Below are 13,222 nucleotides of genomic sequence, written 5' to 3'. Positions count from 1 at the left end.
GATTGTGAGGAAGGATAAGTAGCGGATAGGGCATAACTGCAATCAGTTGGATGGGTTGAAATGTGTCTCTTTTTAATGCTAAAAGTATCAGAAACAAGTGTGATGAACTTAGTGCATGAATCAGTACATGGAACTATGATGTTGTGGCCATTACAGAGATTTAGCTGCCACAAGGATAGGAATGGCTGCTGGTGTTTTGGGGTTTTGGTGAATGCTCTTGTTAAGGACATGCCATTCCTCGCCCACCTCCCCTGGCTTCAGGCATAAATCCACCCCCCCCCCCCATTCTTACCTGCTTGTTTTCAAATGTATGTAGAAACTGCCTCAGCATTCTCTTTAATTCTACATGGCCCCTTTTTTGCCCTCTTACTTCCTTAAGATTTCTCAAAGACTCTGTTCATTTTCAGTTTCCATCTCCTTAAATATGCTATCTTTACAATTACATTTGGCCTTAGCCATCATGCAGGATTCCCAAACCATGCCATCCTTGTCTTTCTTCTTCACAGGAACATGCTGGTGCTGAATTTTGATCAGCTGACCTTTAAACAATGCCTACATGTCAGATATTACCTTGCTCAATAATGGTTGTTCCCAATATACATCCCCAGCTCCTGGCCAATACTAATTGTAATTTGCTGGATGCATCTAACAAATTCTGCCCCATGTAAGTCTCTGGCACTATGGGAATCCCTGTCAGTATTGGGAAAAATGAAGGAGGTGGTACACAGTTTAAATTAAATAACCCAACGTACCCAAAGAGGTAGGCAAAAATGGGGAAGGGAGTACCTAGTGCTCCTTTTAATCCTTTCTTTTTTAGTAATTTGTAGAACTTTTGTGCCTTCCTGCTGGGAAGCCACATGTTCACAGGTGTCCTGGAGCCAAATGAACACTACATTGAAATTTGCATTGAAAGGCTGCATGCAGTTTGCAGTTTAATTATCAGAAGAAAAAGTCTTTTTTTTACTTTTAATTGGTAACATTAATGACCAACAGATAGCATCTAAGATTAAAAATTAATGAAGCACAATAATGGCATAGATACATAATCCAAACTATGATTTAGATGTTACTGATGTGAATAAATGTGCAGACAATTGCATTACAACCCCATTATTGTACACCTTCCTGTGCTGTTGCTTGCTCAGCCTGCATTTTAGAATACAGTTAGACGTAGTTAGCTGAGACATTTTACTCTACTTGGCAGATCTACAGTATTATTATTAACTATTACCACATAGAGCCACGGTATTCTGTGTTTAAAATGAAAACACTGTCAGGGAAAGAGGCATTATTTTGACTGTTTAAAAGGTTCTTGCACTTACCTCCGAACAACACTGTGATAAACATGATACCTTGTAATCACCACAGAAAAATTCTAACAAGATCTTGAAAATTTGCCAGGTAAAAGTTGGGGCATCTGACGATAACTGTGGTATTCGTGCAGCTTCGAACGTCAGAGCAAGACTGAACATGTTGCTGTGTGTTCTGAACATAATTAAATGATTCAGTAGAAGCAAACTGTGCTCATTGAGTAAGTAAGGTTAAATATAGTATTCCATTATTTATTAACAAAGAGCAGTTCAAAGCATTAATTTCACAAAGCATACAGTTAAGATAAGTAAAAAAGGTCATTGCAGAGTTGGCTTTAACTTGTCAATACTGTATTCAGAAGTTGCCAGGTTTTATTTTATTGAAAGCCGTTTTACCAGAAAGAAAAAAACATTCTGTTCTGTTCCGTGGATCTTCAGAACTTGAATTTATTTCACATATTGAATAAACGTGACTTAATACCCAATCATTTTTCCTTGCAGTACTACTAACTCAGAAGAGCTATCTCTTCAAATCATAGTCCAGGACTCAAACAGATTACTTAGATTGACTTATCTGTGTAGGAATCAGGGAATACCGTGTTGCTGGAACCTAGTAAGCAAGATATTAAAGCAAGACATGATGATGATGGTGGCATCCATCTGTCTCAAGGGACAATGGAGAGCAGCGCTGGAGTGACCTCTCCAGGACACAAGCCTGGCGTAAGGAATGGAGATCTTGGAGTACCCAATTGTCCAAATCCCCTTTTGGCCTTACTGATGTAGTCGAAAGGAAAGCTTATGAAGCAATACATTTGACACCACCTTGGCTGCAGGAGCTGCCGGAAGGAACTCAGTGACGTCCAGCTGCCTGAGGGGCTCCACTCTTGATTTTCTGTCTGGGTTTACTCCCGTAGCCTTCGTCTGTCCCAAGGCTGCCCACAAGGTTATTTACTCATAGCTGGGGAAAGCAAGACATAATCTACAGGGAATAAAGGATATCATACATCTGTTGTGCATCAATAGCTAATGTGGGTTCATACAGTAAGTTTATATCAGAAGGAGCAGAAAAAAACCCCAAAATCAATATCCTTTTCCCAGTAAATAATTAGTGAATTGTTGCCTTGCTGTTGCAGCATCTGGGATACCATGTATAATCACAGATAGATACACCTGTAAGTAGCAGACAGTCCACTTTTTACAGGAACAGAACAGTATTGTTCCTGTCAACATTCTACGCCGAAATGAGAAATAAACGGAATCATACTCACAGAAGCAGACTTTCCAAATTACTGCTTTGACAAGTCTGCTAATTGATACTATTCATGCATCTTGGGTTCACTGAATATTGTAGAATTCAATGGTATTACTTCAAAAAATATATAGACACTGAGATTAATATTGTAGCAGCTGAGATATTTTAATTTATAAAGCAGATTATCAGCACTTCAATACAATTTACCATGTTTTTCAATGAATATTATCATAACTATAATGCTACAACAGGAAAGAAAGACAAATTTGAAAAAGGTTTTAAGCAGAATCCAAATTTTTGACAAACATATTAGTATCCAATGTCTCAGTTTAAGCACAACAGTGGGGCATATTAACAGATTTGGAACAGAACAATCACATCAAAACATGATTATTTTACCAAGTTCATGTTTCAAAATCCACTCACTACCTTCTGTTCTCAGAGACCATCAGAAATAACTGTACGGCAGGACAACAGTAACCAGTGTCAATCATAAGATCATGCGGATAGACAGAGGCTTTTTCCCAGGGCACAGTCTTAAGGTGCTTGGAAGTAGGTACAGAGGAGATGTCAGGGGTAAGTTTTTTTTACACAGAGAGTGGTGAGTGTGTGGAATGGGCTGCTGGTGATGGAGGCGGATGCAATAGGATCGTTTAAGAGACTCCTGGACAGGTACATGGAGCTCAGAAAAATAGAGGGCTATGGGTAACCCTAAGTAATTTCTAAGGTAAGGACATGTTCGGCACAGCTTTGTGGGCCGAAGGGACTGTATTGTGCTGTAGGTTTTCTATGTTTCTATAAGATATAGGAGCAGAATTAGGCCATTTGGCCCAGTGAGTCTAGCCACCACTGATTTATTATCCCTTTCAAACCCATTCTCATGCCTTCTCATCGTAACCTTTGACCGAGTAATCAAGAACCTCCCAACCTCCGCTTTAAATATACTTAATGACGTGACCTACACAGCTGTCTGTGACAACGAATTCCAGAGATTCACCACCCTCTGGCTGAAGAAATTCCTCCTCATCTCCGTTCTAAATGGATGTCCCTCTATTGTGAGGGTGCGCCCTCTAGACCTAGACTCACCCCCCATTGGAAATATCCTCTCCATATCCACTCTATCTAGGCATTTCGATATTTGATAGGTTTCACCGAGAACCCCTCTCATTCTTCTAGACTCCAGTGTGTACAGGTCCAGAACCATCAAACACTCCTAATATGGTAACCCTTTAAATCCTGGAATCATTCTTATGAACTTCTCTGGGCTCTCTCCAATGCCAGCACATCTTTTCTTTGATAAGCAGCCCAAAGCTGCGCACAATACTTTAAGTGTGGTCTGACCAATGCCTTATAAAGCCTCAGCCTTACATCCTTGCTTTTATATTCTAATCCTCTCAAAATTACAGCTGACATTGCATTTGCCTTCCTTCCCACTGACTCAATCTGCAAGTTAACCTTTAGGGGATACCGCACAAGGACTCCCAAACACTTTTGCACCTCTGATTTTTGAATTTTCTACTAGTTTAGAAAATAGACTGCACCTTTGTTTCTTCTACCAAAGTACATGACAATATACTTCCCGACATCATATTCTAGCTGCCACTTCTTTGCCCATTCTCCCAAACTGTCTAATTCCTTCTGGTTCCTCAACACTAACTGCTCCTCCATCTTGTATCGGCTGCAAACTTGGCCACAAAGTTATCCAAATCAGTGACATATAATGTGAAAAGAAGCAGTCACAATACCAACCTCTGTGGAACACCACTAGTCACTGGCAAAAAGAACAAGAAAGGCCCCCTTTATTCCCATTATTTACTTCCTGCCAGTCAGCCAATCTTCTGTCCATGCTAGTATCTTTCCTATAATACCATGGGCTCTTATCTTGTTAAGCAGCCCTATGTGCAGTACTTTGTAAAAGACCTTCTGAAAATCCAACTAAACAACATCAATTGACTCTTTTTTTTGTCTATCCTGCCTGTTATTTCCTCAAAGAATTCCAACAGATTTTCAGGCAGGATTTCTCAACAAATCCATACTGACTGTAGCCTATAATATCATGTGCCACAAAGTACAGCAAAGCCCCATCCTTAAAAATGGACTCCAACATCTTCCCAACCACTGAGGTCAGGATAAATGGCCTATAGTTTCCTTTCTTCTGCCTCTCTCCCTTCTTAAAGAGTGGATTAACTTTTGCAATTGTCTGGTTCTCCAGAACATTCCAGAATGTAGTGATTCTTCAAAGATCATTGCTAATGCCTCCACAGTATCTTCAGCTACCTCTTTCAGAACCCTGGGGTGTAGTCCATCTGGTCCAGGTGACTTACCTACCATCAGACCTCTCAGCTTCCCAAGCACCTTCTCCTTAGTACTCACAGCACTCACTTCTGTCCTCCCGCAACATTCTCAAAATATCTAGCATACTGCAAGTGTCTTCCACAGTGAAGACTGATGCAAAATACTTATTAAGTTCATCTGCCATTTCTTTGTCCCCAATAACTTACCTCTCCATGGTAATTTTCCAGCATTCTCAGCTCCCTTTTCTTCTTTATATATCTACAAAACTTTTGGTGTCCTTTTATTATTGGCTAGTTTACCTTCATATTTTATTTTTTCTCTCCTCATGGCTTTTTTTTAGTTGCCTTCTTTTGGCTTAGAAAAGCTTCCCAATCCTCTAACTTCCCACTAATTTTTGCTATATGTCCCCTTTTTCCCTTTTATGCTGTCTTTGACTTCCCTTGTCAGCCATGGTTGCTTCATCCTCCCTTTAGAATACTTCTTCACCTTTGGGGTGTTTCTATCCTGCACCTTCTGAAATGCCTCAGAAACTCTAGCCATTGCTGTTCTACCATCATCCTTGCTGGAGTCCCCAACCAATCAACATTGACCAGCAACTCTCTCATGCCTCTGCAGTTACATTTGCTCCACTGTAATACTGATACATCTGACTTTAGCTTCTCCCACTCAAATTGCAGGGTGAATTCTATTATAGAATGATCACTGTCTACTAAAGGTTCCTTTACCTGGAGCTCTCTAATCAAATCTGGTGCATTACGCAACACCCATTCCAGACACGAGGAAATTTGCAGACGCTGGAAATTCAAGCAACACACACAAAATGCTGGTGGAACACAGCAGGCCAGGCAGAATCTATAGGGAGAAGCACTGTCGACGTTTCGGGCCGAGACCCTTCGTCAGGACTAACTGAAAGAAAAGATAGTAAGAGATTTGAAAGTAGGAGGGGGAGGGGGAAATCCAAAATGATAGAAGACCAGAAGGGGTGGGGTGAAGCTGAGAGCCGGAAAAGTGATTGGCAAAAGGGATACAGAGCTAGAGAAGGGAAAGGATCATGGGACAGGAGGTTTAGGGAGAAAGAAAGGGGGAGGGGAGCACAGGCAGAGTGATGGGCAGAGAGAAAAAAAGGGGGAGGGGGAAAATAAATAAATCAGGGATGGGGTAAGAAGGGGAAGTTAGAGAAGTCAATGTTCATGCCATCAGGTTGGAGGCTACCCAGATGGAATATAAGGTGTTGTTCCTCCAACCTGAGTGTGGCTTCATCTTGACAGTAGAGGAGGCCATGGATAGACATATCAGAATGGGAATGGGACACGGAATTAAAATGTGTGGCCACTGGGAGATCCTGCTTTCTCTGGCGGACAGAGCGTAGGTGTTCAGCGAAATGGTCTCCTAGTCTGCGTCGGGTCTCATCAATATATAAAAGGCCGCACCGGGAGCACTGGACGCAATATATCACACCAGCCGACTCACAGGTGAAGTGTCGCCTCACCTGAAAGGACTGTCTGGGGCCCTGAATAGTGGTGAGGGAGGAAGTGTAAGGGCAGGTGTAGCACTTGTTCCGCTTACAAGGATAAGTGCCAGGAGGGAGATCGGTGGGAAGGGATGGGGGGGGACGAGTGGATTAGGGAGTCGCGTAGGGAGCGATCCCTGTGGAAAGCAGAAAGGGGGGGGGGGGGGGAGGGAAAAATGTGTTTGGTAGTGGGATCCTGTTGGAGGTGGCGGAAGTTACGGAGAATTATACGTTGGATCCGGAGGCTGGTGGGGTGGTAGGTGAGGACAAGGGGAACCCTATCCCAAGTGGGTTGGTGGGCGGATGGGGTGAGGGCAGATGGGCGGGAAATGGGAGAGATGCATTTGAGAGCAGAGTTGATCGTGGAGGAAGGGAAGCCCCTTTGTTTAAAAAAGGAAGACATCTCCTTTGTCCTGGAATGAAAAGCCTCATCCTGAGAGCAGATGCGGCGGAGACGGAGGAATTGTGAGAAGGGGATAGCCTTTTTGCAAGAGACAGGGTGGGAAGAGGAATAGTCCAGGTAGCTGTGAGAGTCAGTGGGTTTATAGTAGATATCAGTAAATAAGGCGTCTCCAGAGATGGAGACAGAAAGATCAAGAAAGGGGAGGAAGGTGTCAGAAATGGACCAGGTAAATTTGAGGGCAGGGTAAAAGTTGGAGGCAAAGTTAATGAAGTCAACGAGCTCAGCATGTGTGCAGGAGGCAGTGCCAATGCAGTTGATGTAGTGAAGGAAAAGTGGGGGATGGATACCTGTATAGGCTTGGAACATGGACTGTTCCACAAAGCCAACAAAAAGGAAGGCATAGCTGGGACCCATGCGGGTACCCATGGCTGCACCTTTGGTTTGGAGGAAGTGGGAGGAGCCAAAGGAGAAATTATTGAGAGTAAGAACTAATTCTGCTAGATGGAGGAGAGTGGTGGTAGAGGGGAACTGGTTAGGTCTGGAATCCAAAAAGAAGCAGAAAGCCTGGTGGGGGATGGAGGTATATAGGGACTGGACATCCATGGTGAAAATAAGGCGGTGGGGGCCAGGGAACTTAAAATCATTGAAAAAATTCTAAGTGAGACAAGTCAAACCCAGTCCAGAATTGCCTTTTCCCAAATTGACTCAACCTCAAGCTGCTCTACAAAGGCATCTCAAACATTCTAACAAATTCCCCCTCTTGGGATCCAGTACCAACCTGCATATGGAAATCCCATAACATTGCCCTTTTTACATGCCTCTTCTATTTCCCATTATAATTTATATCTCACATCATGGCTACTGTTTGAAGGCCTATATATAACTCCCATCAGGGTCTTTTTGTGTTTGCAGTTTCTTAACTCTACCCAGAAGGATTCTACATCTTCCGATCCTATGTCAACTCTTTCTAAGGATTTGATTTCATTTTTTTTTAACCAATTGATCCACTCCACCCACTTTGTCTACCTGCCTGTCCTTTCTATACAATGTATACTCTATCCTTGGATGTTAAGCTCCAAACTATGATCTTCTTTCAGGCATGACTCAGTTGATGCCAATCTCTAACTGTGCTACAAGATCATCTACCTTATTCTGTATTCTGCATGCATTCAGATATAACACCTTCAATCTTGTATTCATCACCCTTTTTGATTTTTCCTGTGTTACACTTCAACTCATCCCACTGACTGCAATTTTGCCCTGTCATCTGCCTGTCTGTTCTCACAGTCTCACTACACACTGTATCAACTTGTATACCAACTGCCCATCCTCAGTGCTATCACTCTGGTTCCCGTCCCCCTGCCAAATAGGCTTAAACCCTTCCCAACAGCTCTAACAAACCTGCCCACAAGGATATTTCTCCCTTTCAGGTTCAGGTATAGTCTGTCCTTTTTATATAGATTATACCTTCCCCAGAAGAGATCCCAATGATCCAGAAATCCGTAACATCTAAAAAGAAATCATGGTTAGGCGAGGAAACTGAAGGAATGCTTGTAGTAAGTTTGGAGTTGGGGAGAGTTTTGTCAGGTGTTTCAATTTTGGGATAGAACTCAAGAATGTAAGGTCACCATGGCTGAGTAACAGCCAGTGCTGATAAACCTTAAAGATTAGAGAGTTGAAACAGAGACACTGTGCATAGTGAGAAGAAACATTCTGTAGATGTGATGGTGGAGAAGAATAGAAGCTTCAATGATACATAGTTCAGAATTGGTCTTCATTCACTACAGTGATGAGACTTGAAGCTCTATAATCCACCCCGCCCCCCCACCTCTCAAAAAGAAAAAAAGAAAGTAAAGGAGCACTGTCTTGTCACACTCCTCATGTGCAACATCTGTGTGGAAGCTTGAGTGAATCTAGCAGAGGCCCATGGTTTATTTACAAGGCTACCTCTTCTGCTGTAGATGGACAACTACCTAAGGCAGCATTCATCTGAAAATAAATTATCAGCAAATTACTGAGAAAAAATACAATCATTGGAACCTAAACTTTAAATCTGAATTTCAAGAGGCGAGTAAAGAGTTCAAACACAACAAAAATAGGTTTTATAAACCAATAATCTCCAAAGATGCAAATTAAACACTAGTTACTCAATAATATTTCTGACAAAAAAATTAAGATTTCAATATGGAAATTTCAAAGTGGTCTTTGAAATAGAAGCCTCTTTACATTTATAAATAAAAGCAACTTGGAATATGATTGAACAACTTCTTGTCATTGCAAACAGCAACATCAAGTTATTAAGGGGTTAAACTTTTCATTATTACACTCCTAATCAAACAAGGCTACCTCCAAAATTGGCTTCCTCACTAGGCTTCAGGATCATGGAAATAACTTGTATTTTGACTTGTTAAATTAACGTTGATCTTATGTTGACATTATCACATTCCATTAACAAGGGCACATTCCTTTGATTGTTTCTTGTGCTTTTGAGGGCTCTATTACAGCCAAGCAAGTTGGTGTAAGCATAAAACTAAGAAATAATGTAAATTAATAGAACTTGCCAGCAGGGCTAAGTACATGTTGCATTTTAAATCCACGTCGAGGACATCTTTAAGAGGCGGTGCCTCTAGAGGACGGAATACATCATGAAGGACCCTTAAAATTTGGGACGTGCCCTCTTCTCATTACTACCATTTGGGAGGTGATACAGGAGCATGTAAACTCACACTCAATCTTTTAAGAATAGCTTCTTCCTTGCCCTGAATGGCCTGATTTCTGAACGGTCCATGAACTCATGAAAACTACCTCATGGGTTTTCTTTTGCGTTATTTATTTATTTTTGTAACTTATAGTAAATTATGTGTCTTTCACTTTATATGTCTTGCACTGTATTGCTCACACAAAACATCAAATTTCATGACATATGTCAGTGATAATAAACCTGATTCTGATACTAAAGTTCATTAGACGTTCAAAATTAATGACAAACTTAAACATTCCTGCTCTCTAACTCTTGGTGTCTCCTAATCAATATGTACAGGTTGCCACCAGGTGTATGATTTAGTTTGACTGGACAGAAGATGGTTTAGGGGATCTTCAAATCATAAATAGAGGGATGTACAGAAGATATATTTTTTCCATATACAAAATAATAATGACCACTACAGCTTTACACTACATGCTTTACACATTCATCTTCCTTGACTTTACGATCATGTTCTGAATATAGTTTTGCTCTCATGGCTGAGGTACTGGAGGGGTTGGTTTCCAGTGTTGTGTAAAGGTCTATTAATCTAGGCTCCAGTTCTGACAGCTTGTTCATTACACAGTGTCTTTGTAGATGCAGAATTGACACTTTTTGTCGGGCTTGTGCGAGCTTTCGCAACAAATTACTGAAATCATCTGGTGGCATTTCCAAACTGCCATCGTGCTCCTGAAACAGAGTTTGTGCCACAGCAAGAATTAAATACATTTTAGAGAATATTAATCATATTATTTACAATGTTTAATTTCCTTTTTAAACACTCTCTTCATCTCATATTGATTGCTTTGGTTTTAGTGGAACAAAGCTCCATACATTGACATCTCTGGGGATTCTCCCTCATCCAATCCCCTCCCCTAAAACACTGATGTTACTTTTTGGTCACCATTACCAATATCTTCTTTGATTTGATGTCCTTTTCCTTTCTATACTGCTCTTGTTGAAATGTCTGGATTATGTTCAGCTATTACAAAGGCTCTGCTCAGTGACTGATTGAAAGAGATGAGATCTCTCAGGGAAAAAAATGTTATAATTTTATTGAATATTATATTGATATGAAACATGAGCAGGATTTTTGTAAAAGCATTAAGTTATAATGTATTTGGTAACTGTGATTTCGAACTTTGTCTCAGTAAGTAGACATCATTAACTCAGAACAAAACTGCACATAAGCAATTAAAATTAAAGGCTGTTCTACATGTTTTACACAGTTTACAGCTTCCTATTCTATTGTGGGTCATAATTAACCTACTCAAGAACTCCATAAGGACAGCAAGAAATGAACATAATATTTCCAACAAAGATGGATACAGGGGAAAAAAAAAGCTGTGCCTGTCTGTGTCCATACCTGCATAAAATTATCCTGGATCCTTAGCTCCTTCTCTAAGTATTCAATCTGTCGATTGTACTCTGCGATCTTTGTAGTGCACAGAGAAAATTCTTCGTTCATTTTATCCACCTCATTCTCCAATTTTAGAATACTGATCTATAACAAAAATGTGGGTGTCTAAGCAAGTAATTTGACTCATTAGTCATTATGGAACAATTTGCTCCTCAAAACTGTGCTTTGTAGTGCAAAGAACTGAAGTGAATCCAAAGTAAACAGATGCTTTTCCCACTCCTTGTAAGTTATAGTTTTATGTGATGCATTATTTTAAACCATCCTATGAGTCACTTCTAATTTTCTGATTTTTTTACCACCCACTGAATGTATTGAGAATACAATGGATTGCCAATCCACTGCATTTTCAATATATTCAGTGGGTGGTTAAAATCAGAAAATTAGAAAAACTACTACAGAGGAACTGGATTTCCTGTCCTGCAGTTCTATAAATAGGGTAATGGTTTACCCTGATTGTGATTTTCTTTGAAATTAATTTCCACATTTCTCTAGGATGATGAATCATGCTGATAAACAATCCAATGATGCCAACAGCTGTCTGGGACCTTGCCAAGGTGGCACCTTTCCAAGAAAGTTCACTGGGTTAAGATCATATTTTGCTTAGCTTCCTCATAGGCAACTGTAATCCTCCTGTGGAACTCAATATTCCTTGGCAGTCATCTCAGAAAGGAGACACATATTTCTGAAAAGACTGAGTTAATCAGTCGAATTCTCTGCCAATGTAACTGGTAATCTTGATTTAATGAAACAAATCAGTCACCAAGGTTTGTGAAAGAAAGAAAATGAGAAAAGCGATTCTGATGAGAGACTAGGGGACAGGAGAAGAATGGTGTTGTTTAGTTTTATTTTGTCGTCATTGCTTTGGGCTTGGAAGTAATATTGATTTTAAATGAAGGTTATTTGGAATTTTATAATCTAAGTATTTATACATTTCATTGTAATATTACTTAAAATCACTATTAATAAGACCATAAGACATAGGAGCAGAATTAGGCCATTCAGCCAATAGAGTCTGCTCTGCCATGCAATCATTGCTGATTTATTTTCATATAGAAAATAATCTATGCCCTTTATTCCTTCTACCAAAGTGCCTGATATACACTTCCCTACACTGTATTCCAACTGCCAGTACTTTGCCCATTCTCCTAATCTGTCCAAGTCCTTCTACAGACTCCCTGCTTCCTCAACACTGCTTGCCCCTCCACCTATCTTTGTATCGTGCACAAATTTGGCGACAAAGCCATCAATTCCATCATCCAGACCATTAATTATATAACGTGAACATAGCCGACCCCACACTGACCCCTGTGGTACACCACTAGTCACTGGCAGCCAATCAGAAAATGCCCCCGGCATTCCCACTCTTTGCCTTCTGCCAGTCAGCCAATTGCCTGTTCATTAATAAGACATATGATGCTAATTTATGTAACAGCAATAGAAGCCAACTCTTTTACCAACTGAAAACATAGTTTGATCATCTCCCTACCAGTTCAGCCTGTCTTCTGAATTCATTGCTAGCTTGCTACATTCAAACTTTTAACTGCAGTAATTTTAGAGGGATTTAATTATATTGGCACAAAGTGAAATGCTTGAGGAAATGATATTAATATAAGCCTCATCAAAACAATTCTTTGCTGTTAAACAAACACTGTTGTTATTAGCTTGCTGTTAGCAGGCAACCTCATTTGTCAATTGTTTACAATTTCTACTGCAAGGGTACCTGTGTGTTAGATTCCATGAGGTCTTCGTTGTCAGATTCCACTGAAAGGAGATCAATTTTATGAGATTAATGACAGAGTTTAGTATTATTCTTTATATAGCAATGGAACATTTTCTTAGCACAGTCATGTCAATATACACTATGCATGCAAAGTTGGTTTGTACCACTTTAATAATTAGCTCATGACCAACTCTTTGTATATATTGCAACAGTACTTGGCGTTGTACCTTGCAAAGATTTTGTCTACATCTGGGCAGAAGCTGTCAGCTTATGTGATTATAAACACGCAGAAGAGAAACACGAGCTACACAGGCATTTCACCCCAATTCGTACATGCAGGCTAAGATGCTGGCTAAGCTAAACTTGAATGCTTTTGGCCCTCATCCCTCTCTAAACCTTTAAAAGATCCCTTTTAAATCTTACCCATCTCACATCAAATTTAAGTCTTCCAGTTTTAGATTCCCATATCCTAGGAAAAAGACTATCTATCCCCCTCATAACTTCATAAAACTCAGCCCTCTACACTCCAGCAAAAACATCTTTTATTAATTGTTTGTCAAATAAATAAC

At 40.3% G+C, this 13,222-nt stretch overlaps 1 protein-coding gene and 1 pseudogene across 3 annotated transcripts in view; one reads left to right on the top strand and one right to left on the bottom strand.

Moving 5' to 3' along the window:
- LOC140716828 (uncharacterized) overlaps positions 1–13,222 on the bottom strand; it is a 394,334-nt gene that overhangs the window by 36,254 nt on the left and 344,858 nt on the right. The window contains exons 147-149 of one of the 3 annotated variants that reach the window (XM_073029774.1): positions 12,654–12,694; positions 10,880–11,017; positions 9,665–10,203 (exon numbers count right to left, since the gene is read on the bottom strand). The exons of the other annotated variants lie outside the window; for them this stretch is intronic. Of the exons in view, the coding sequence (XP_072885875.1) occupies positions 9,940–10,203; positions 10,880–11,017; positions 12,654–12,694 (443 nt within the window). The 3' untranslated portion in view covers positions 9,665–9,939. Of the gene's footprint in view, positions 1–9,664; positions 10,204–10,879; positions 11,018–12,653; positions 12,695–13,222 lie in introns of those variants that run through there. 3 annotated transcript variants of the gene reach the window in all.
- Positions 1–13,222, top strand: part of LOC140716829 (potassium-transporting ATPase alpha chain 2-like) — a 62,922-nt pseudogene that overhangs the window by 33,620 nt on the left and 16,080 nt on the right.

This window comes from Hemitrygon akajei, chromosome 26, assembly GCF_048418815.1.
Source record: "Hemitrygon akajei chromosome 26, sHemAka1.3, whole genome shotgun sequence".
NCBI classification, from domain to species: Eukaryota; Metazoa; Chordata; class Chondrichthyes; order Myliobatiformes; family Dasyatidae; genus Hemitrygon; species Hemitrygon akajei.
The sequence above is the reverse complement of the archived record's forward strand: the minus strand, read 5'-3'. Positions and strand labels throughout refer to the sequence as shown.